The sequence below is a fragment of the Pseudophryne corroboree genome, chromosome 5, assembly GCF_028390025.1.
Source record: "Pseudophryne corroboree isolate aPseCor3 chromosome 5, aPseCor3.hap2, whole genome shotgun sequence".
Lineage (NCBI taxonomy): Eukaryota > Metazoa > Chordata > Amphibia > Anura > Myobatrachidae > Pseudophryne > Pseudophryne corroboree.
Genome location: NC_086448.1, coordinates 67,097,750 through 67,123,976, shown reverse-complemented (window position 1 = coordinate 67,123,976; position 26,227 = coordinate 67,097,750). Strand labels below are relative to the sequence as shown.

The window sequence follows — 26,227 nt, the reverse complement described above, 5'->3', positions numbered from 1 at the left end:
CATGTGTGCTGTATTTGAGGACTAGAGTTGAGAACCCCAGGACTAAACTATTGCATACTGTTTAGTATGATCTTGGACATGACTGAAATCACTGCCCTGACTGGGAAATTGCATCATGCCTTTATATTATAACAGGTATAGGGAATAGAATTCCAGCTCCTCATCCTCACTTTCACAGCAAATTACTTTCCTCCCCTCCTCAGGAACTCACTCCCCTGTCATATCAGACTGTCTACCAGCCAGCATGGACTGAAATATGCCCTGGAAACACACATGTACCAGAAAGGACATCAGCCCTCTCACACTCTTATCTCATGCCCCCTGTCCTCCATGTCCATCTATCCCGACTTCACCTTCAAGTTTTACCTCATTCCCTAGACCAGTGGTTCTCAAACTCGGTCCTCAGGACCCCACACAGTTCACGTTTTCCATGTCACCCAGCAGGTGCACTGTGTATCATCAACTGTCACATTTAAAAAATCTACAGGTGACCTGCAAAACATGAACCGTGTGGGGTCTTGAGGACTGAGTTTGAGAACCTGTGCCCTAGACCAATGGTTCTCAAACTTGGTCCTCAGGACCCCACACAGGTCACGTTTTCCGGGTCTCCTGGCAGGTGCACTGTGTATCACCAACTGTCACATTTTAAAAATCCACAGCTGACCTGGAAAACATGAGCTGTGAGGGGTCCTGGGGACTGAGTTTGAGAACCTGTGCAGAGTGTAAACTATCGCTCTCCACCCTCTTGTTTCTTCACCTGTACTATCTCTGTCTCCTGTGAGCTCTTATTCACATCCAGTGACTTTGATACTTTCTGTATGCCCTAGGTCAGTGGTTCTCAAACTCGGTCCTCAGGACCCCACACGGTTCACGTTTTCCATGTCACCCAGCAGCTACATTGTGTATCACCAACTTTCACATTTTAAAAATCTACAGGTGACCTGCAAAACATGAACCGTGTGGGGTCCTGAGGACTGAGTTTGAGAACCTGTGCCCTAGGTCATTAAGCACTACTGTTCCCAGCTGTCACCCAATTAGCTACTATACAATTATTGCACTGCTTGACAATCCCCCCCCCACCCCCTCCTCCCCCATTTTGGTTTGAACCTTTATATACTGCATTGTTGTTTATACCACTGTACCTTTCCCTGTACAATGTTACAGACACTTATAATAATAGATTCAGCCATGCATTCTTTCTAGGGTGATCAGTTTTCTTCAGTGTTTCTCAGAAGACTTGAACTAGGACAGTGAAGTATCTCCTTGCTATATCAGTCACTTATCGTGGTTTCACTCTTCTGTATGCAGTCAATCAGACACAAGTGGGCAATGGGTCACTTGTTGTTGCTAAATTCCATCTGACATCATTTTCTGTACCATATTGTGACCTGCCAGATAATATCAGCTACAAAACGCGTTGGTTGGTCTGTCAGTGGATCAACACATTGTGGGATATGACAAAGACATTAAAAACAAGGGATCCAGGTAATACTGGAGCTAAAAGATTTACTATGGAAGATCTAATTGGCTCTCCCATCCTTCACGCGTTTTGCCATACAGCGCAGTGCTCAATATGAATGCAGTGTGCTGGTGATCAGAGGAGCAGGAACCAAATTACTCAGCTCCTGTTTCTCCATGGGACCCTTTGAATACCTCTGCTGTAGGCCGCCCAGTATCATGAATTGAGTTTATCACATGCTTAAAAAAAAGATTGTCCACTATTAATCTGAGCTTGACTATAGGCCAGTACTGACGGGAGAGATGTGTGCTGAGCAATCATAACACAGACCGCTCAGCACACATCTCTCCCCCCACTCAGCACAGCGCGAAGTGCTGAACGAGGGGGGACGACGACGGGAGGCCGCTCACTTCAGCGCTGTGTGAAGTGAGCGCCCCCCCCGGGCCACGCAGCGCTATCGCTGGGGGGCAAACACACAACAGATCCGTGCTTAAAATCTAAGCAATCTAGTCAGATTGCTTAGATTTTAAGCACGGATCTCTCCGTGTGTACCCCCCTTAACCGATTCATTAAGCAGTAATTATGGATCATATTGGAATCGGTGCTTGGTGGTTGCCCTCAAGTACCTGGCAGCAGATTTTCATGTCAGCTCAATTGGAAATGCTTAGACCACATCCAGCTATTACAGAGCTACATGCTGGGGCTTGTAGTTCTACAAACGCTGCAGAGCCAATGGTTGCTGGTTTAGGCAATGTAAGAGCACATTGCATGGGGTTAAAAAAACAAAGAAAGAAATATACGCGAGTTAAAGTGTGTCACCCGTGGTTTGGCCCACAATCAGAAGTTAATTAAAGTCTCTTTGAAGTGCAATTTGAGTAATCTCTTTGGCGTTTACAATCAGCAAAGATTTCAACATGTTTCCCTGATCATTTCGGTCTCTGTCAAACGATTTTATCTTCCCAAACTCTCTGTCTCCCGGTACTAAATGAAACATTGGGCTCATTTTATTCAGCCTGTGTGGCACTTGTATTGTATAATAATAAATCTCAGTTTTGAACATTCATCACCCACAAATGACAACCCAATGATTTGCAAGTTGTTATTAGTAAGTTTCATTTGGTACGACAATAGGCAAATATTAAAGTTAAGCAATGGTAAGGTCAGCGCACCTAGGGGAGAGAAGGAATGTAAAAGAAAGGGTGAAGATGGAAAGGGATGGAGAAAAAGGGATGAAAGAAATTGGGAAGGAAGTAAAGTGACAATTTAAATGTTTAATGGTATTCAAAAATGACCATCTGTGGTAATTTAAATGATATTTATTATGGTGGTGTGTTCCCACTGTCAGGTGTGTCATGCAGACCACCCTTTTCGGTGTACCCTCCTGAATGGTACACTTCTGCTCAAAACTTCTAGAATTAATAATAAGAGTAGTAGGTAAAAATATGTGCGTCTCCGTAAATCTGGCACAATGTCCTTGTGTCAGTGTTACGTCCTTAATGAGTCCTAATGTTCAGAGGTCCCTTGCGGGATGAATGTCAGGTATGCCCAAGGGTGCACCTTTACCATAGGTATGGTACCACCTATGTGGCTCTGAAAATAGGTTTGCGTCAGTTGTGGTGGGTGTGTGACAGTTTGCGGCGTCCCGCCTGTCAGACCTCCCTGTGTGCACCAATTGAGGAACCGGGGGTACGGGCTTAGATCTTACACTTACCGCCTGTGCCGGCTCAGCTTCCGTTCCAGAGTCCTCCGGTGTCCTTTGCTGTCCAGGCCGTCTCGTCTCGGTCCCCGTGGTCAGTCAGCGGCCGCCGCTTTCCTCCTTCCTCCTCCGGGTCCCGTCTGTGACTTCCTGCTTCCTGGTTGCTGGGATCACAGCCGGGACTGGATCACTCAGGTTACACCGGGGACTGAGCCGTTACAGGGAGCAGCCCATTCAATGCTGGTGCAGGCTGTATGTGTGCATAGAATACGGAAGCTGCAGGCAATATTAAATATTAAAGTTGACTGCTTGTAAGATTGAGAGGGCTATTCATTTTTTAGGGTTACCTGCAACGATTAAGTATCCCCTGAATGTGTCTATGGGGGACTGCAGCAGATATCGGTCATATCTGCTGCAATTCCCTATTTTCGTTCGCAAAAGCAGCCTTCCGCAGAAAACGATGGGGACAGAACATTTGCAGAATTTACCTTGGCCTCAGTAACTAAAGCCACTTGGAGATGGCGTCAGCCATTGTAGCCTTCGTGCTACATTCCGCAAAAAGCATATGGAGAGGGATCCGTAGGATACAACACTGGCTCTCTACATTCACGCATGGGTGGTCAGCAGAACGCGCGTGCTCAGAGCCCCGAAAGAGAAGTGAAGTGATCTCATTGGTGGTCACTTCTAACATACAGCCCGGTAACAGGTATACTTTAATACGGGTGGTCTTCAGTTTGTCGCCGGCCGGGATTCCGGCGAGCAGCATACCGGCGCTGGGATCCCGACCGCCGGCATGCCAACACATATTCTCCCTCTTGCGTGCCCGCATCATGGCGAGCGCAGTGAGCCCGCAAGGGGCTCATTAGTGCTCGCCCAGCAGTCGGTATGCCGGCAGTCAGGATCCCGGCCGCCGGTCATTTATACTACCCCCTTTAATACATCCGGCAATCTATCATTTCTTATTATTGCAAACAGCGGCAATAAGAAATTATTATTATCAGGTCTATAATTGATAATTGATAAATATGTCCCTGGGGCTTTAGTTGATATATATCAGTTCAGTTCTATGCTCACCCTCCCAGCTTCCCATTCCAGTACTTGGTAGGCAGACATTATCTTTTTTTCTGCACATTGTTGCAACCAGCGTCCTAATTGTAATAGCCTCCGAGTTCCGGAGGTGCGGGAATTTTGTGCGAGTCTGCCCATATTTTTAAAGCCTTGCACAAATTTCCCGCACCTTCGGAACAAGGAGGCTATTATACTTAGCTGCAGAATCTAAATGCAGCAGAAATGACAATGTAACATTTTGCTTTTAATTATAATTAATCAGAAAACTGGATACAAATGTTTGCAATTAATCTAATCAATTCAAAATTTCAATTTATACAAAGGATTGAAATAAAAAAAAAATGACGCGTCCTGTGTGACTCTCTAAAGGACATAGGCAATATTAATGCTAGGACCACTGCTACGGCAGTGTCGGCGCGCAGAGCTTTGTGGTTGCGTCAGTGGATAGTGGACGCAGAATCTAAGCGCAGCGTGGAGTCTCTCCCTTTTCTTCTTCAGGGGATTGGCTCTTCGGGGTGGAATTGGATACGTGGATTTCTAAAGTAACTGCCGGGAAATCCACGTTTCTCCCTTCTGGGGCCCCGCCGACTAGACATTTCTACCCGGGGCCGTCTATCCAGTCCCTTCGGTCTAACAGATTTAGATCTAGGGCCAGAGGTGTCTCCAATGCGGCTAGAGGCACCAGAGGTAAGACAAGAAAACCAGCAGTCGCAGGTTCTCAGGAGAGCATCAGTTCAGCTTCCACTAAGGCCTCAGCATGACGGTGCCAACCCACCCAGAGAGGATCTTGAGGTGGGAGCTTGGCTGCGTCACTTCAGCCGCATCTGGGAAAGCTCCTGCCAGGATACCTGGGTAAAGGATCTCATTTCTCAGGGCTACAAGCTGGAGTTTGGCGGTGCTCCTCCCCAACGATTTTTCAAATCAAGCTTACCAGCTTTACAGGATACGTGTATTACGCTGCAACAGGCCATCCTAAAATTGGTCCAGTTCCATGTCATTGTTCCAGTGCCACTGGAACAACAGGGAAAGGGTTACTACTCCAACCTGTTCGTGGTACCGAAACTGGAGGGTTCGGTAAGGCCCATTTTGAAACTAAAGTCCTTGAACCCTTACATAAAGGTTTTCAAGTTCAAGATGGAATCCTTGCGAGCAGTGATTGCGGGCCTGGAAGAACGGGAGTTCATGGTCTCACTGGATATAAAGGACGCCTATCTCCATATCCTGTTTTGGCCACCTCATCAGGCATACCTGAGGTTTACCCTGCTGAACGATCACTAACAAACAGTTCCAGGCGCTACCCTTCGGCCTGTCCACAGCTCCGAGGGTGTTCACGAAGGTGATGGCAGAGATGATGTTCCAACTTCGGGTCCAGGGGGTCAATATGTACGGATGGTGTAATGGTTAGCATTACTGCCTCACAGCACTGAGGTCATTGGTTCGATTCCCACCATGGCTCTAACTGTGTGGAGTTTATATATTAATCTTCCCGTACTTGCGTGGGTTTCCTCCGGGTACTCCGGTTTCCTCCCACAATCCAAAAATATACTGGTAGGTTAATTGGATCCCCCAAAAAAGTTAACCCTTGTGTGAATGTGTGTGCATGTATATGTTATAGGGAATATAGATTGTAAGCTCCACTGGGACAGGGACTGATGTGAATGGCCAAATATTCTCTGTAAAGCGCTGCAGAATAAGTGTGCGCTATATAAATAACTTGTAATAAATAATATCTGGACGATCTCTTGATAAAAGCAAGATTCCGGGAGCTTTTATTGGTCCATATAGACCGCACTATCCAACTTCTGTCACACCATGGGTGGATCCTCAATTTACAGAAGTCCCACCTGGAGCCAACTCAGCGGCTCCTGTTCCTGGGAATGTTGCTGGATACCGTGGCCCAGAAAGTGTTCCTCCCAGAGGACAAAGCGGGAACACTTCAGGAGATGGTCCGAATGGTCCTCCAGCCTATGCGAATATCCATCCATCTTTGCATAAGATTGTTGGGGATACAGTATGGAAGGTTCCATGCCAGAATGTTTCAATTGGATCTCCTGAGCAAGTGGTCCGGATCAAATCTTCAGGCCAGGATTACCCTCCTGTGGTGGCTGCAGTCCTCAAACCTACTGGAAGGTTGAAGTTTCGGGACTCAGGATTGGATCCTCCTCATGACGGATGTAAGTCTGAGGGGATGGGGAGTTGTCACCCAGGGGGGCTCAGTTCCAGGGCAGGTGGTCAGCCCACGAAACTCTACTTCCGATCAACATTCTGGAACTTCGGGTGATCTACGATGCTCTGATCCAGGTGTCAGGAATCGGGACTTAACGTCACAGATCTTACCAGTGCGCAGCCTAGTCCGGCTCCGGTGGTCCTGCAGGTGTCATGTCGCCTCCCACTGTGCTGGCTCCAGTACCCCTGAACTCCATTCCAGCTCACCGCTATCCTCCCCGCTGGCCGCAGGTACTGGGCGCCGCCATGTTGCCGATGATCAGCTGACCGCAACTCTACCAACCACGGCTGTCGGTTCAGTCACATGATTCCACTGCCCAATCACTGTCCAGCAAGGGGGATAAAGGGGCTGGGCAGGGCCCTAGCAAATCGTCCAGAACAACGTCGCTTCCTAGCTGCGTCTAGACTCATACTTCAGGGTTCACTCCTTGTGCCCTGAAAGCTCTTTAAACTACCTGTGATTCCAGCTCATTGTATATCATCAGCACAGAGACTTCAGTTCTTAGCAGCATTACCAGCACTGTGATTTCAGCTCAAAGCAAGTATTACCAGCACTGTGATTTCTACTCACTGCAGCAATACTTATGGGCCCTACACACTGGCCGATATTTTGAAAGATATGAACGATCTCGTTCATAAATGAACGAGATCTCGTTCATATCTTTCAGTGTGGAGACTTAAGCGATGAACGATGCGCGTCCCCGCGCTCGTTCATCGCTGGTCTCCTGTCGGCTGTGCATGCAGGCCAATATGGACGATCTCGTCCATATTTGCCTGCACGTCTATGGAGCCGGGTGACGGGGGGAGTGAAGAAGCTTCACTCCCCCCGTCACTGCCCCCCCCCGCCGCCGGGTCGCTCGTCGGCCGTATCGGCCGTCGGGCACCTCGGCCAGTGAGTAGGGCCCATAACACTGTGATTCCAGCTCATAGTAGTAACACCTGTGCTGAGTTTCCTGAAGTTAAATAATCTTCCAGTGTGTCCTTGAGTGTGCTGCTGCAAGTATTCCTGAAACAGCTCAGTCCAAGTGCAAGCTAATCAGTGTGAATTCATGTGGACTCCAGTTCCAGTTGTCTCACCGGATTCCAGGCCGGTTCAAGCAAGTCTGATATTTAACTGACTCCAGTTCCAGTTGTCTCACCGGATTCCAGGCCGGTTCAAGCAAGTCTGATATTTAACTGACTCCAGTTCCAGTTGTCTCACCGGATTCCAGGCCGGTTCAAGCAAGTCTGATATTTAACTGACTCCAGTTCCAGTTGTCTCACCGGATTCCAGGCCGGTTCAAGCAAGTCTGATATTTAACTGACTCCAGTTCCAGTTGTCTCACCGGATTCCAGGCCGGTTCAAGCAAGTCTGATATTTAACTGACTCCAGTTCCAGTTGTCTCACCGGATTCCAGGCCGGTTCAAGCAAGTCGGATATTAACTAACTCCAGTTGCAGTTGTCTCGCTGGATTCCAGTCCGGCTCAAGCAATCCAGATATTGAACTGATTCTTTTGCCAGTATATTTCATGTAATCTACAATAAAGCATATCAATATTAACCTCATCTTCCTGTGTACCTCATCCGCAAGTCTTATCTACGCCCACCAAGTTTCCTGCACTGTGCGCCCACCACAGAACCACATATTGATTCTAACTTGGATACACAAAATACCAGAGTTCTGACAGTTTGTTCTGGACCAAATGGATTCAAGTGATGATCAGAGTGTTGGTCCAGGGGCTCTTCAAAGTCTTATAACCAGACTAGAAGGTCAGGAAACCACCCAGTGGCAAGTGGTTCAGTTCTTGCAAGAGGTCTCTACACATCTTAATAACATGCAATCATCTTTAAGTTCAGCTACTCCAGTATCCAGTCCTGCACCAGTTACATCAACCCAGCTAGCAACAGCCGACACCCGGGTGTCACATCTTCAGCTGCCCACACATTGCAAGTTTGACGGCAATCCAAAACTCTGCCGAGGCTTTTTAAATGTTTGTGAAGTACACTTCGAATTACTTCCTCATAACTTTCCTACGGATAGAACTAAAGTGGCCTATATCGTGTCCTTGCTGTCAGGTTCTGCTCTGAACTGGGTGTCACCATTATGGGAGCGTGCTGATTCTTTGTTAACCAACTACAAGGACTTCGTGAGCACCTTCAGAAGAATATTTGATGAGCCCGGCAGGTCTTCCTTCGCTTCTGCTACCATTCTCCAGATACAGCAGGGATCACGCCCTGTTGGGCAATTTGTAATTCAGTTTCAGACTTTAGCATCCGAGCTAAATTGGAATAATGATGCTTTGGTGGCTGCTTTTAGGCATGGACTTTCTGATAAACTAAAGGATGAACTGGCAACGCGTGATCTTCCGACTAAGTTAGATGACTTGATCTCCTTATGCGTTAAGATTGATCTACGTATGAGAGAACGGATTAGTGAGAGATTCAGGGGTGACCATACAAAGATACACTCTGTTCCTCGTGCATCTTCTCCATCTGCATCCTCAGAAGAACCAATGGAGATTAATCGATCACGCCTATCCTCTGAGGAGCGCTCTCGAAGACAGCGATGGAAGTTGTGCCTTTATTGTGCTGCTCCAGGTCATTTCCTGGGTTCTTGTCCCACCCGTCCGGGAAAAACCAGAGCCTAACCTGTAAAGGGGAAGTCAGGTTAGGAATCCTTCAGAAAACTTCTCCACAGAAAGATTGTATTCTGCCTGCAACTCTGGAATACTTCCATGGTACAAGATTTCTCTCAGCACTCCTAGACTCAGGAGCTGCAGGCAACTTTCTGACCCTCTCTGTAGTACATGAATTGGGTCTGCCTACTAAAACATTACTCAGGCCTATAGCTTTGACTGCGGTTAATGGAAGTCGCATACCAGAAAGTAATATCACCCTTCAGACAGCACCTTTGTCTTTACGTATTGGGATTCTCCATTCTGAACAGATTGAGTTCTTTGTGATTCCCAAGGCTACCCACGAGATGGTTCTAGGTCTTCCATGGCTGCAATTGCACAATCCATCCATTGACTGGTCCACTCTTCAGATTTCTGCTTGGAGCCCCTCTTGCTTCAAGTCCTGTTTACAGCATGTTATTCCCGTCCGACAGACTAAAGCTTCAGATGTATTACCAGATGTATACCAGGACTTTTCAGATGTATTCAGTGAGCAAGCTGCAAATGAGTTACCTCTTCATCGAGAGTGGGACTGTCCCATTGATATCATTCCAGGGAAAACTCCACCCAAGGGACGCACCTATCCACTATCTGTTCCAGAGACTACAGCAGTGTCAGAATACATTAAAGAAAATCTCCAAAAGGGTTTCATTCGGCCTTCCTCATCTCCTGCAGGCGCTGGGTTCTTCTTTGTTAAAAAGAAAGATGGTGGTCTTCGACCTTGTATAGATTATCGTGGTCTTAATGATATTACAGTTAAGAATGGTTATCCTTTGCCCTTAATTACCGAGCTTTTTGACAGAGTTAAAGGAGCCACTATCTTCACCAAGCTCGATTTACGAGGTGCCTACAATCTTATAAGAATACGCAAAGGAGATGAATGGAAAACAGCTTTTAACACTAGAGATGGTCATTATGAATACCTTGTGATGCCTTTTGGGTTAAGTAATGCTCCTGCAGTGTTTCAGCATTTTGTAAACGAAATCTTCAGAGACATTTTGTACAAATTTGTCGTTGTTTATTTAGACGATATCCTCATTTTTTCTCAAGATCTTGCAACACATCGTCAACAAGTCAGAGAAGTTCTCAGCCGTCTTCGTCAGAATCGTTTGTATGGAAAGTTATCAAAATGTACATTCGAAGTCTCATCTATTCCATTCCTTGGATACATTATATCTGGCTCTAAACTCCGTATGGATCCTGCCAAGTTAGATTCCATACTCAATTGGACTCTTCCTACAACTGTGAAGGCAGTACAAAGGTTTTTGGGATTCGCTAACTATTCCAGAAAGTTTATCAAAGGATTTTCAACACTGGTAGCACCAATTACTGCTTTAACCCGCAAAGGTTCTGATCCGGCTCACTGGTCCAAGGAAGCTCTGTCTGCTTTTCACCTTATCAAGCAAGCTTTTATCACCGCACCAGTTCTCCATCAGCCTGATGTTCAGAAGCCTTTCATTTTAGAAGTGGATGCGTCCACAGTAGGTGTGGGAGCAGTTCTCTCACAGACTTCTGATGCTGGAAAGTTGCATCCATGTGGTTTTTTCTCCAGAAAATTTTCCCCTGCAGAAAGGAATTATTCTATTGGTGATCAAGAATTGTTAGCAATCAAGTTGGCTCTGGAGGAATGGAGATATCTTCTAGAAGGAGCTAAATTTCCTGTATCAATTCTTACAGATCATAAAAACTTGCTGTACCTCAAGTCTGCTCAATGTCTCAACCCACGTCAGGCCCGGTGGGCTTTATTCTTTTCTAGATTCAGTTTCCTTATCACATTTCGTCCTGGGTCTCAAAACGTGAAAGCGGACGCCTTATCACGTTCCATGGTTCCAGATACAGAGGCAAATTCACAAGAAGAACGTCCTATTATTAGTCCAGTATCATTTGCTACTACTCAAGTTACGTATTCTACTCCTCCTCCTGGCAAAATGTTTGTAACACCAGAATTGCGGAAGAAATTACTGACTTGGGCACATACTTCTCAGTTCTTTGGACATCCTGGAGTTCTTAAAGTTTATAAAACTCTTCAAAGGTCCTATTGGTGGCCCAACATGAAGTCCGACATTCAAGATTTTGTGCAGTCATGTCCCAAATGTGCTCAACATAAAACCTCCCGGCAGTCTCCAGCGGGAACTTTACAGCCATTATCTATTCCTACACGACCATGGTCCCATATTTCTATGGACTTTATCTCTGAGTTACCGCCTTCCCGTGGTCACAATACCATCTGGGTAGTGGTCGACAGGTTCTCAAAAATGGCTCATTTCATTCCACTCACAGGGCTACCATCAGCAAACAAGCTGGCCCAGCACTTTCTTCGAGAAATCTTTCGTCTTCATGGACTTCCAACTGAAATTATATCTGACCGAGGAGTACAGTTTGTGGCGAAGTTTTGGAAAGCCCTCTGTTCAGCTCTTCAAGTAAAACTGAAATTCTCTTCAGCATACCATCCACAGACAAATGGCCAAACAGAAAGGGTAAATCAAGAATTAGAAACATTTATCAGGCTTTATGTCTCTTCATCTCAAGACGATTGGGTAGATCTACTACCCTGGGCAGAGTTTGCTCACAACTTTCGTTACCATACTGCCACTGACACAACACCTTTCTTCACAGTTTATGGCCAACATCCACGAGTACCTGATTTTCAATCATTACCGGCAGTTGATGTCCCAGCTGCTTCCGTTTCTTTACAACAATTCTCTAAAGTGTGGAAGTCAATTCATCAGTCTTTAAAGAAAGCCTCCGCCAGATATAAATTTTTTGCTGATCAGAAGAGACGAGCTGTTCCCAGTTTAAAGCCAGGAGATCGAGTTTGGCTGTCTACTCGTAATCTTAGACTCAAAGTTCCTTCCATGAAGTTTGCTCCAAGATTTATCGGTCCTTTTCCTGTGGAACAAGTAATCAATCCAGTAGCTTATAAGTTGACTTTGCCTTCATATCTAAAAATTCCGAATTCTTTCCATATCTCTCTCCTCCGGCCTCTAGTGCTCAATCGCTTCCAACAGACTCCTCCAAAAGCTCCGAAAGTTGTTACCAGCCGTGGTGTGGAATTTGAAGTTGAGAAAATTCTTGATTCTAGATGTCGTTATGGTCGTCTGCAATACCTAATCGACTGGAGAGGATATGGTCCTGAAGAGAGAGCTTGGATCAATGCTTCAGATGTGCATGCTCCTTATTTAGTCCGAGTCTTCCATAGCAAATTTCCATTGAAGCCTAAAAGGTGTCCGGTGGCCACCCTTGAAGGGAGGGGTACTGTCAGGAATCGGGACTTAACGTCACAGATCTTACCAGTGCGCAGCCTAGTCCGGCTCCGGTGGTCCTGCAGGTGTCATGTCGCCTCCCACTGTGCTGGCTCCAGTACCCCTGAACTCCATTCCAGCTCACCGCTATCCTCCCCGCTGGCCGCAGGTACTGGGCGCCGCCATGTTGCCGATGATCAGCTGACCGCAACTCTACCAACCACGGCTGTCGGTTCAGTCACATGATTCCACTGCCCAATCACTGTCCAGCAAGGGGGATAAAGGGGCTGGGCAGGGCCCTAGCAAATCGTCCAGAACAACGTCGCTTCCTAGCTGCGTCTAGACTCATACTTCAGGGTTCACTCCTTGTGCCCTGAAAGCTCTTTAAACTACCTGTGATTCCAGCTCATTGTATATCATCAGCACAGAGACTTCAGTTCTTAGCAGCATTACCAGCACTGTGATTTCAGCTCAAAGCAAGTATTACCAGCACTGTGATTTCTACTCACTGCAGCAATACTAACACTGTGATTCCAGCTCATAGTAGTAACACCTGTGCTGAGTTTCCTGAAGTTAAATAATCTTCCAGTGTGTCCTTGAGTGTGCTGCTGCAAGTATTCCTGAAACAGCTCAGTCCAAGTGCAAGCTAATCAGTGTGAATTCATGTGGACTCCAGTTCCAGTTGTCTCACCGGATTCCAGGCCGGTTCAAGCAAGTCTGATATTTAACTGACTCCAGTTCCAGTTGTCTCACCGGATTCCAGGCCGGTTCAAGCAAGTCTGATATTTAACTGACTCCAGTTCCAGTTGTCTCACCGGATTCCAGGCCGGTTCAAGCAAGTCTGATATTTAACTGACTCCAGTTCCAGTTGTCTCACCGGATTCCAGGCCGGTTCAAGCAAGTCTGATATTTAACTGACTCCAGTTCCAGTTGTCTCACCGGATTCCAGGCCGGTTCAAGCAAGTCTGATATTTAACTGACTCCAGTTCCAGTTGTCTCACCGGATTCCAGGCCGGTTCAAGCAAGTCGGATATTAACTAACTCCAGTTGCAGTTGTCTCGCTGGATTCCAGTCCGGCTCAAGCAATCCAGATATTGAACTGATTCTTTTGCCAGTATATTTCATGTAATCTACAATAAAGCATATCAATATTAACCTCATCTTCCTGTGTACCTCATCCGCAAGTCTTATCTACGCCCACCAAGTTTCCTGCACTGTGCGCCCACCACAGAACCACATATTGATTCTAACTTGGATACACAAAATACCAGAGTTCTGACACCAGGCCTCTTCTCTACTCGGGGATCACGCGATCCAAGTTCAGTCGGACAACGCCACGGCAGTGGCTTACATCAATCGTCAAGGAGGGACAAAAAGCAGGGCCTGCATGTGAGAGGTGTCAAAGATACTCCTCTGGGCAGAAAGAAATGCAAGAGCAATGTCCGCAATCTTCATTGCGGGGGTAGACAACTGGGAAGTCATCGCGATCTCCACCCGGGAGAGTGGGGGCTCCACTATCAGGTGTTTCAGCAGATCATCGACCGGTGGGGCTGCCCACAAATAGACATGTTGGCTTCTCGACTCAACAAAAAGCTTTGTTGGTATTACTCACGAACCAGGGACCCTCAGGCGAGGGCAGTAGATGCACTGACGTCGCCTTGGCCTTACCGGCTGGTCTACTTGTTTCCTCCGATTCCATTGCTCCCAAGGGTGCTAAAGCAAATCAGGAACCAAGGGGTCCAGGCAATTCTGATTGCCGCGGATTGGCCTCGGAGGGCGTGGTACGCAGATATTCTGGACATGTCCGTCGAAGATCCTTGGACTCTACCACTGAGAAGAGATCTTCTACAATAAGGACCGTTTGTCTACCGGACTTACGGCAACTTCGTTTGATGGCATGGAGGTTGAGCGGAACATCCTAGCTCACAAGGGCCTTTCCAAAAAGGTTATTGCTACCATGGTTCAGGCCAGGAAACCTGTGACATCAAAACACTATCATCATATCTGGAGAAGATATGTCTCTTGGTGCGAGGAACGCATGTATCCGCCTGCGGAGTTCCACTTGGGATGTTTCCTACGTTTCCTGCAGGCTGGAGTGGATAAGGGCTTACGTCTGGGTTCCATTAAGGTACAGATTTCAGCTCTCTCCATCTTCTTCCAGAAGACATTGGCAATGTTGCCAGAAGTTCAGACCTTCTTGCAAGGGGTACTTCACCTACAACCTCCTTTTGTACCACTCACGGCACCCTGGGATTTGAATGTAGTGTTGGATTTTCCACAGTCCTCCTGGTTTGAACCTCTGATGATGGTGGAAGACAAGTACGTCATGTGGAAGACGGTGATGTTATTGGCCCTGGCTTCTGCTAGGTGTGTCTCAGAATTGGGGGCCTTATCGTATAAAAGTCCCTACTTGGTCTTTTACGAGGACAGCGCAGAGCTTAGGACTAGGCAACAGTTCCTGCGAAAGGTCGTCTCTTGGTTCCACTTGAATCAACCTATTGTTGTTCCGTCAAGTTCTGGCACTTCTGCTCCTCCGGAGGCATTGGATGCTGTGCACACCTTGAAGATCTATGTCAAGAGAACGGCTCGGATCAGAAAGACGGATTCCTTGTTCGTGCTATATGATGTGCAGAAAAAGGGTTGCCCTGCTTCTAAGCAGTCCATTGCTCGTTGGAATAGGCTTACTATCCAACAGGCCTATGTGTCGGCAGCCTTACCTGTTCTACAGTCTCTGAATGCCCACTCTGTGAGATCGGTGGGGTCTTCCTGGGCGGCTTTCCGTGGTGTCTCGGCCTTGCAACTATGCCAAGCTGCTACCTGGTCGGGGAAGAACACCTTTGTGAAGGTCTACAAGTTTGATACCCTGGCCAAAGAGGATACCTAGTTTGGGCAGGCGGTGCTGCAGACGTCTCCGCACATTCACGCCCGTTCTGGAAGCTTTGGCACATCCCCATCGTACTAGATTTCCCCAATATCCCTTATGGATGCTAGAGAAAATAAGATTTTAATTACCTACCGGTAAATCCTTTTCTCATAGTCCATAAGGGATATTGGGTGCTCGCCTCAGTGCGTTGACTTGTCTGCAGGTTGTCTCGTTTATGGTTATATGTTCAGCTGTTGCTGTTTTGTTACCAGCCGTTGCTGGTCGTTTTATGTTATTGTTGTGCTGGTGTGTGAATCTCACCACTCGTTGTTATGTTCCTTCTCTCAAGTATGTCCTTTCTCCTTCGGGCACTATTTTACCTATAACTGCCTGTGGGAGGGGGCATAGAGTGCAGGAGCCAGCACACCCAGTGAAGAAATTTAAAGTGCACCGGCTCCTTTGGACCCCATCTATACCCCATCGTACTAGATTTCCCCAATATCCCTTATGGACTATGTGAAAAGGATTTACCGGTAGGTAATTAAAATCCTATTATTTTTGAATGCAGGGTAAATACTGTCTGCTTTTCATGTAGCCCACAAATACTGACTATCTTGGGCCTAACTATGTGGAATTTGTATATTCTCCGCGTGCTTGCGTGGGTCTCCTCCGGGTACGCTGGTTTCCTCCCATAATCCAAAAATGTACTGGTAGGTTAATTGGCACCCAACAAAAAATTAACCCTAGTGTGCAAGTGTGTGTATGTACATGGGCAGACTAGATGGGACAAGTGGTTCTTAACTGCCGTCACATTCTATGTTAAAATATTCTATAGCAGTGGTAGCCAACCCTGGTCCTCGAGAGCTACCAACAGTTCACGTTTTCCAGCTCACCTGTCAGGGGCACATGTGGAGTCATTACTAACTGACACATTTTAAAAGATCCACAGGTGGAGCTAATCACTTAACTGTGAGGAGACCTGGAAAACGTGCACGGTTGGCAGCTCTCGAGGACCAGGGTTGGCTACCCCTGTTCTATAGAGTGCTGCAGAATATGTGAGCTGTTAATAAACAAATAATGCTGCACGCTATACATACAACCCAGTGTCTATGGGGGATATCCTTTTACAGCTGCTAATAGGATCGCTGGGGCTATCCTATTAGCCCCGATGCCGGCGTCCTTTTCACCGATAAGCAGCTGCTGGAGCTGAGATACCACATGGACTTATCCCTGATCCCATGTGTTTTCGTTCAATCGGGGGTTCAAATTCGGCCTCTGATTGGATACCGCCATATCCGGCCATTTTTTAACACCTGAAATTGCACCGGGACTAATTGGATACAGTCCTATGTATTCTCTGTAAACATGGATTGGCGACCTGCTCGTACTCTCAGTTCAACTAGAGCTGCACCCAGTCTCTGCATCTTTTAACTTGTTCCAAATTACTTTTACAAAAGCCCCTCCTCAGCTTAATTGGTATATTCAATTAGCTCTGGATGTTTTTCATGATTTTATTTTTTAAATTTTCCGACATACTTTGTTTTTCTTCCTATCCAATTATTTCCCCTTGTTAAGCTGAAAATGTTTCTATCTTTAGGCGAAAACACATAGGTCTGGGATAAGTTCTCATGGAAAAAAACAGGGCTGATAGGGCTCGTTAACAGGGAATTTTTTTTGTGTGTGTGGGGGGTGTCAATTAACCATGGTAAATTACGCCCACAACAGTAATGCAGTTTTGTGACATCACAAGTTTTACACATAGTTTAGTACATCAACACATACATTCTAGTACATTCTGTGGCGTAATGTCCATAGTGTGTGGCTAAGTGTGGTCCGGGAGCGCAGCCGTTTATATCACCTGCTCTCCCCATGCACGTGCTTGCTATCTCTCTCCCATCAGACCCGAGTATCCCCCTGAGTAGCCGGCATGAGCCAGGAACTTCGTGAAGAGGGCTCACTATCACTGGTGGTTCAGTAACTGATCCTAAGCCCAGCCTCTCATGTTGTGCCCTGCCCCTGATCCATAGGGAAACGGGAAGGGGAGGCGGGCTGGAATGGCAGTACTTCCTCCTCATGAGTTTATAATTACAGAACAAAAGCACCGCAGCTGCGGCCCAATCCGTGCGTGACTGGGTGCAGGGGGAGCTGTGGGCCCTGAAGGCAACAACCCGGGCACCGTAGCAGCTGTATTCTCTGCACACACGGTAGTTACACCACTGAGTATCACAATTCTCAGGGATGTACGCAGCCACTCAGGAATGTGTGCGGTTGAACTTCACATCTGCACATTGCCAATAATTGAATCCCCCCCACAGACTAATTGGCATAAAATTAACTTTGCTGAATTGTCTCTCGTTCAGTTTGTTTAAAATAGAGATGAACATCACTTTCCAATGGCTAAACACCATAATTCTTTTTTCTTTTAATGGTAGTGTTTTCACCATTCGATGGCGGCTTTCCGATGGTAGCCACCATCGAATGGTGTGGAAGCAATGGGCATCAAATTTTAAAATACAGCCAAAATCAGCTGTTTAACAGAGAATGACTATGGGTTGCTATTGCAAATGGGCAAACATTTTATTTGTGCATGTAAGAACCATTTTTTTCATCAAATTATTTTGATGCAGTGGTTAGTTACCATTATATTGAAAGTCGGGAAAGGCGGAAGCCCAGCCATCATTTGTTGGTGAGCTACCGATGTCCATCCCTATTTTAAAATAAAATCCACAGGTTCCCCGTGATGTCATTGGCTACTTATCAATTAATAGGCTTCATTTTCAGGAACATTGTTTACACCCACATAACGTCTGCAAGCAATGGGTACACATTAACTCTGGGCTGTACTGCGTATTAATAGGCATTTTTGCAAAGTGTAACATACAGTACCTTAATCTGAATTGTGACTTTTTTCAGGTCTTCATCTTGATCTGTAGTGAGATCGTCGTCATAGAAGAGGGATAAAGGAGCACAGCTGCCGTGGATGTGTTCCCCAATCTTTGATTTCATGTTTTTGCTCAGGTTTTCCTCTATTTGCAGAAGCATAGTAGCCTGCTGCATTGCTGCATTTGCTGTTGCGTTATCATAGACCCTGGAGCACAAGTAAATAACAATGTAACCATTATCTTCTAGGATTGTAACAGCATTATATGGGCACTGATGCTCAGAGACCCCACTGACATCCCTACGGCGCAGCAGCAGCAGAGTAACCCATACATGTATCACTAGTTTCCGGTAAGTGTTTTAGTCAGTGGCGTAACTACTGTGGGTGCAGGGGGTGCAACTGCTATGGAGGTCTTGCCGCTGCTTCCAGGGCCCGCCGCTCCCCTTGCACCCAGTCACGCACAAATTTTGGGTCGCTGGGATACAGCCTGAGTCAGCTGTCATCCCAAGCCCGAGGCCCCTAGTCATCCAGAGAAGGAAGAATGTTGACACATGGAATTTGTAGTTTTGTCTTTCACTGTTCAGACTCTGAGCAGTGAAAGATAAACTACAAATCCCATGAGGTCATTGAGCCCTTAACAAAGATGACCAAGGCGCCTGGAAAATGCCTTGTGGATCCCACTGATTCAAGGCTCCGCCTATTTTTGTAAGGAGCGGGGCTTAGCAGGCTGCTATCGTGGGGGGGTAGGAAAAAGGACCAACTTGGGACGCTGCTGCTGATAAAGATAACCTGGCTGACAACGCGAGCACCATGAAACAGGTGAGCAAGCTGGAGATCATTTGTATGTGAATTGGGGGCACAGTGCAGCATGTAATGTAAATTGGGGGCACTGTTCAGAATATTATGTGAATTGGTGGCACTGTGTGGCATATTACAGCGTGTGAATTGGGGGCACAGTACAGCATATTACGTGAATTGCGGGTACTGTGCAGCATATAATGTGAATTGGGGGCATAGTGCAGCATATTATGTGAATTGGGGGCACTGTTTGGTATATAATGTGAATTGGGGGCCCTGTGCGGCATATAATGTGAATTGCAGGCACTGTGTGGCATATAATGTGAATTACGGGCACTGTGGGGCATTTAATTTAAATTATTGGCACTCTGCGGCATATTATGTGAATTGGGGGCACTGTGCAACATATTATGTGAATTGGGGGTACTGTGTGACATATAATGTGAATTGGGGGCACTGTCCGTCATATTATGTGAATTGGGGTACTGTGCGGCATATAATGTGATTACAGTAGGGGCACAGTGTGGCATATTATGTGAATTGAGGGAACTGTGCGACATATAATGTGAATTGGGTGGACTGTGCGGAATATATGTGATTACAGTAGGGGCACAGTGTGGCATATTATGTGAATTGGGGGCACTGTGCAACATATTATGTGAATTGGGGTACTGTGCGGCATATAATGTGATTATAGTAGGGGCAGTGTGGCATATTATGTGAATTGGGGGCACTGTGCAACATATAATGTGAATTGGGTGGACTGTGCGGCATATCATTTGAATTGCGGCATGGTGTGGCATATTGTTTCCATGTTGGGGCCAATGTGTTTTTTTATGTGGAGGCAAATGTGTGATGGTTTACTTTTTGGCACCAATGAGGGGGGTGGGGGGGGGGGGGGGGCAGCTCTTTCAGGGTTTTGCTATGGGGCCCATATAGTACCTTTGAAACGTGTCTGCCAGTAGTGCTATCAGTAGGTTGATACAGAGAATGGACGAGACTCCAAGGAATGTGCCACACAGTATATAGGCCATGACAGGGTCAACAGCATACATGTCTCCAAAGTTATAATCATCCACCAGCGTCATCCGGAATACGGTGTACATCATCTGAGGGACACTGTTCATGTTCTCTACTAGACCTATAGAGCACACATGAGGAACAAATATATATTATTGCTATACGCATGAGTATTAATCTGCTTACTGTCAATACAGTTATAAGTATTAGGCTGCAGTGATGGGGAACCTTGGCACCTTGCTCCTTGGCTATGCTAAAACTGTTGCAGGGCATGCTGGGATGTGTAGTTCAGGAACAGCTGGAGTGCCAAGGTTCCCCATTACTGTATTAGGAGGACCAGTATCAAGCCTTATGGACATATTTCTTATCATCACTTGCGGTTTGCCCCCAATAATAGGGATTCCTTGCTCAGCAATTTGCGGCAATAAGGAATTCTTATTCACCAGGCTGTATCATTTCTGAGTCTCCAGGACACGGGCACGTGCTCTGCTATGAACATGTGCTGACTTCCGTCAGCACATGCAGAAGCCGGAGTCACGGCGGGGGGGCTAGGTCTAAAATCCTGCAGTGAAGCATTGATTCCAGGGGAGACGTTTACTAACAATCATTTTTGGGAGTTTGCAAATCACCCAAAAATCCCTGGCACAAAAAACGCTCATTTACTAACAAGCGTTTTTCTCTTGTGTCTAGTCTTTTGATGGCGTATGTGGTCGAATTTTGATGTATGCAGTTTGTGTCGATTTTGCGGCTTTCGCATGGGATGTCGCACTTGAAAGCGTTATAAGTCGCGGTAGAATGCCTCAGAAGTCGCATGCCAACACAAACCAACTCACGCCTGAGTTTGCACCACAAGTCGCCATAAAGCAGTCGCCATAAAGCAACAAAATCCCCAAACACATTCCGACCTGCTGGTTCCTCTGTTCTGTTTCTTGCTCCTGGGCCCTGTCAGTCAGCTGGTACAGCCCACATGACATCCCTACCAGCATCCAGGCTACACCAGAACCTGCCTCAGTCATGGATGAGAGCAGGAAGTGAGTGCTGCAGGTAGGGGATACAGTCGTTAGGTCAACACAGCTTAGGTCGATAGTCATTAGGTCGACCACTGAATGTCGACAGTGACAATAGGTCGACGTGGTTATTAGGTCGACATGTTCTAGGTCGACATGAGGTTGTTTTTTTAATATATATTTTTTTATATATTTCATACTTAACAATCCACGTAGACTACGATTGGAACAGTAAGCTGTGCCCGAAGCATGGCGAGCAAACACGGTGCACTAATTGGGGTTTCCCGTCACTTTACGAAGAAAACAACGCCCAAAGAAGTCTAAAAACCCATGTCGACGTTTTGACCTGTCGACCTAGTACATGTTGACCTAATGACCATGTCAACCTATTGTCCCTGTTGACCTAATGCATGTCGACTTTCCATGGTCGACATAATGACTGTCGACCTAAGTTGAGTCTATCCAATGACCCGTACCCGCAGGTAGCATGGTGGCTTTTATTTGCATTCTGAATGGTTAAGTCTTAATTATAATGGTTTGCTCATGTTGCATTTTGGAAGTGGTGCAATGAGGTGCGATTTTTGTGCGATTCTGATGAGTCTTTGGATGGGACTTAGGGCCTAATTCTGAGTTGATCGCAGCTTCAAATTTGTTAGCAGTTGGGCAAAACCATGTGCACTGCAGGTGGGGCAGATGTAACATGTGCAGAGAGAGTTAGATTTGGGTGGGGTGTATTCAAACTGAAATCTAAATTGCAGTGTAAAAATAAAGCAGCCAGTATTTACCCCGCACAGAAACAAAATAACCCACCCAAATCTAACTCTCTCTGCAAATGTTACATCTGCCCCCCCTGCAGTGCACATGGTTTTGCCCAATTGCTAACAAACTTGCTGCTGCGATCAACTCAGAATTACCCCCTAAGGGGAAAAAATGGTTCTCACATGTCAACACCCTAAAAAAAAAAAACATTGCATTGATTTCATGCATTGAAGTGCAATTTAGATGAGATTTTGTTGTAAAGTCATGCGCATTTGCAAAGGCGATTCTTAGTAAATGTGCGATTTCCAGTGATATCAATGTCAATTTGTCCATGTTTGTACCGATGGTGTTTGTTGCGAATTGGAGTGTGAAGTCACGGCTTCCATTCACATTGATGCTTAGTAAATTCACGATTAGCAAAATCGCAGCTTTTTTGCAAAAGAAAAAATAAGAATTTACTCACCGGTAATTCTATTTCTCGTAGTCCGTAGTGGATGCTGGGTACTCCGTAAGGACCATGGGGAATAGACGGGCTCCGCAGGAGACTGGGCACTCTAAAAGAAAGATTACGTACTATCTGGTGTGCACTGGCTCCTCCCTCTATGCCCCTCCTCCAGATCTCAGTTAGGGAAACTGTGCCCGGAAGAGCTGACACAAGGAAAGGATTTGGAATCCAGGGTAAGACTCATACCAGCCACACCAATCACACCGTACAACTCGTGATAACTATACCCAGTTAACAGTATGAATAACAACTGAGCCTCACTGAACAGATGGCTCAACAATAACCCTTTAGTTAAGCAATAACTATATACAAGTATTGCAGACAATCCGCACTTGAGACGGGCTCCCAGCATCCACTACGGACTACGAGAAATAGAATTACCGGTGAGTAAATTCTTATTTTCTCTTACGTCCTAGTGGATGCTGGGTACTCCGTAAGGACCATGGGGATTATACCAAAGCTCCCAAACGGGCGGGAGAGTGCGGATGACTCTGCAGCACCGAATGAGCAAACTCAAGGTCCTCCTCAGCCAGGGTATCAAACTGGTAGAATTTTTCAAACGTGTTTGACCCCGACCAGGTAGCAGCTCGGCAAAGTTGTAATGCCGAGACCCCTTGGGCAGCCGCCCAAGAAGAGCCCCCTTCCTCGTGGAATGGGCTTTTACTGATTTAGGATGCGGCAGTCCAGCCGCAGAATGTGCAAGGTGAATCATGCTACAGATCCAGCGAGCAATAGTCTGCTTAGAAGCAGGAGCACCCAGCTTGTTGGGTGCATGCAGGAGAAACAGCGAGTCAGTATTTTCTGACTCTAGCCGTCCTGGAAACATAAATTTTCAGGGCCCGGACTACATCCAGCAACTTGGAAGCCTCCAAGTCCCGAGTAGCCGCAGGCACCACAATAGGTTGGTTCAAATGAAACGCTGATACCACCTTAGGGAGAAATTGGGGACGAGTCCTCATTTCTGCCCTGTCCCTATGGAAGATCAGATAAGGGCTTTCACACGACAAAGCCGCCAATTCTGACACACGACTAGCCGAAGCCAAGGCCAAATATATATATGTGACCACTTTCCACGTGAGATACTTCAACTCCACGTTCTGAAGTGGCTCAAAACAATGTGATTTTAGGAGATCCCAAGGTGCCACTGGGGGCACAAAAAAGGGGCTGAATATGCAGCACTCCCTTAACAACGTCTGAACTTCAGGCAGCGTCTTTCCTAGCCTTTAACAGCGTAGGAATCACTTCATCTGGAACGCCCTTTTCCGTTAGGATCCGGTGTTCAACCGCCAAGCCTTCAAACGCAGCCGCGGTAAGTCTTGGAACAGACAGGGCCCCTGCAGTAACAGGTCCTGTCTGAGAGACAGAGGCCATGGGTCCTCCGAGATCATTTCTTGTAGTTCCGGGTACCAAGTGCTTCTTGGCCAATCCGGAACTACGAGTATAGTTCTTACTCCTCTCTTACTTACTATCCTCAGTACCTTGGGTATGAGAGGAAGAGGAAGGAACACATAAACCGACTGGTACACCCACGGTGTCACTAGTGCATCCACAGCTATCGCCTGAGGGTCTCTTGACCTGGCACAATACTATTTTAGCTTTTGTTGAGGCGGGACGCCATCATGTCCACCTGTGGCCGTTCCCAACGGTTCACAATCTGCGTGAAGACTTCTGGATGAAGTCCCCACTTTCCCGGGTGAAGGTCGTGCCTGCTGAGGAAGTCTGCTTCCTAATTTTCCACACCCGGAATGAACACTGCTGACAGTGTTAGCACGTGATACTCCGCCCATCGGAGAATCCTTGTGGCTTCTGCCAACGCCATCCTGCTTCTTGTGCCGCCTTGTCAGTTTACATGGGCGACAGCCGTGATGTTGTCTGACTGAATCAGCACCGGCTGGTTTTGAAGCAGGGGTTCTGCTTGCCTTAGGGCATTGTAAATGGCCCTTAGGTCCAGAATATTAATGTGTAGGGAAGTCTCCTGACTCGACCATTGTCCTTGGAAGTTTCTTCCCTGAGTGACTGCTCCCCAACCACGGAGGCTTGCATCCGTGGTCACCAGGACCCAGTCCTGAATGCCGAATCTGCGGCCCTCGAGAAGATGAGCACTCTGCAGCCACCACAGCAGAGACACCCTGGCCCTCGGGGACAGGGTGATCAGCCGATGCATCTGAAGATGCGATCCTCACTTGTCTAACAGGTCCCACTGAAAGTTCCTTGCAAGGAACCTGCCGAAGGGAATTGCTTCGAAAGAAGCTACCATCTTTTCCAGGATTCGCGTGCAATGATGCACCGACACCTGTTTTGGTTGCAGGAGGTCTCTGACCAGAGATGACAACTCCTTGGCCTTCTCCTCCTGGAGAAACACCTTCTTCTGTTCTGTGTCCAGAAACATGCCCAATATCAGCAGACGCGTCGTAGGAACCAGCTGCGACTTTGGGATATTCAGAATCCAGCCGTGCTGTTGTAGCACTTCCTGAGATAGTGCTACTCCGATCAACGACTGCTCCTTGGACCTCGCCTTTATAAGGAGATCGTCCAAGTACGGGATAATTATAACTCCCTTCTTTCGAAGGAGTATCATCATTTTGGCCATTACCTTGGAACACACCCTCGGTGCCGTGGACAGACCAAACGGCAACGTCTGGAATTGGTAATGGCAGTTCTGTACCACAACCTTGAGGTACTCCTGGTGAGGTGGGTAAATGGGGACATGTAGGTAAGCATCCATGATGTCCAGTGACACCATAATATCCCCCTCTTCCAGGCTTGCAATAACCGCCCTGAGCGATTCTATTTTGAACTTGAACTTCCTTATATAAGTGTTCAAGGATTTCAAATTTAGAATGGGTCTCACCGAACCGTCTGGTTTCGGTATCACACACATTGTGGAATAGTAACCTCGTCCCTGTTGAAGGAGAGGAACTTTGATTATCACCTGCTGGAGGTACAGCTTGTGAATTGCCGCCAGTACTACCTCCCTTTCCTTGGGAGTAGCAGGCAAGGCTGATTTGAGGTAACGGCGAGGGGGAGACGTCTCGAACTCCAGCTTGTATCCCTGAGATACCTGTAGAACCCAGAGATCCATCCGTGAGCGAACCCACTGGTCGCTGAAGTTCCGGAGACGGGCCCCCACCGCACCTGGCTCCACCTGTGGAGCCCCAGCGTCATGCGGTGGACTTAGTGGAAGCAGGGGAGGATATTTGTTCCTGGGAACTGGCTGTCTGGTGCAGCTTTTTCCCTCTACCCCTGCCTCTGGGCAGAAAGGACGCGCCTCTGACCCGCTTGCCTTTCTGAGGCCGAAAGGACTGTACTTGATAATACGGTGCTTTCTTAGGCTGTGAGGGGACCTGAGGTAAAAAGGTCGACTTCCCAGCTGTTGCTGTGGACACGAGGTCCGAGAGACCGTCCCCAAACAATTCCTCACCCTTATAAGGCAAAACTTCCATGTGCCTTTTAGAATCAGCATCACCTGTCCACTGCCGAGTCCATAATACTCTTCTGGCAGAAATGGACATTGCATTAATTCTAGATGCCAGCCGGCAAATGTCCCTCTGTGCATCTCTCATATATAAGACTACGTCTTTAATATGCTCTATAGTTAGCAAAATAGTGTCCCTGTCAAGGGAATCAATGTTATCTGACAGGGAATCAGACCATGCTGCTGCAGCACTACACATCCATGCTGAAGCAATAGCAGGTCTCAGTATAGTACCTGACTGTGTATACACAGACATCAGGATAGCCTCCTGCTTTCTATCTGCAGGCTCCTTTAAGGCGGCCGTATCCTGAGACGGCAGTGCCACCTTTTTTGATAAGCGTGTGAGTGCTTTGTCCACCTTAGGGGATGTCTCCCAGCGTAACCTATCCGTTGGCGGGAAAGGGTACGCCATTAGTAACCGCTTAGAAATTACTAGTTTCTTATCTGGGGAACCCCACGCTTCTTCACACAATTCGTTTAACTCATCAGATGGGGGAAAAGTCACTGGCTGCTTTTTCTCCCCAAACATAATACCCTTTTTTGTGGTAACGGGGTTAATGTCAGAAATGTGCA

General features: G+C 46.9%; 1 protein-coding gene and 1 long non-coding RNA gene across 9 annotated transcripts in view; one reads left to right on the top strand and one right to left on the bottom strand.

The window, feature by feature from the left end:
• The window catches only part of LOC134927192 (transient receptor potential channel pyrexia-like), a 513,867-nt gene that overhangs the window by 61,077 nt on the left and 426,563 nt on the right, over positions 1-26,227 (bottom strand). For 7 of the 8 annotated variants that reach the window (XM_063921321.1, XM_063921322.1, XM_063921327.1 and 4 more), the window contains 2 exons: positions 19,831-20,029; positions 18,096-18,297 (listed from right to left, as the gene is read on the bottom strand). In XM_063921321.1, the coding sequence (XP_063777391.1) occupies positions 18,096-18,297; positions 19,831-20,029 (401 nt within the window). Of the gene's footprint in view, positions 1-3,177; positions 3,432-18,095; positions 18,298-19,830; positions 20,030-26,227 lie in introns of those variants that run through there. The other variant, XM_063921328.1, reaches the window with a different exon arrangement.
• The window catches only part of LOC134927194 (uncharacterized), a 132,118-nt gene that overhangs the window by 72,175 nt on the left and 33,716 nt on the right, over positions 1-26,227 (top strand). The window lies entirely within an intron of this gene.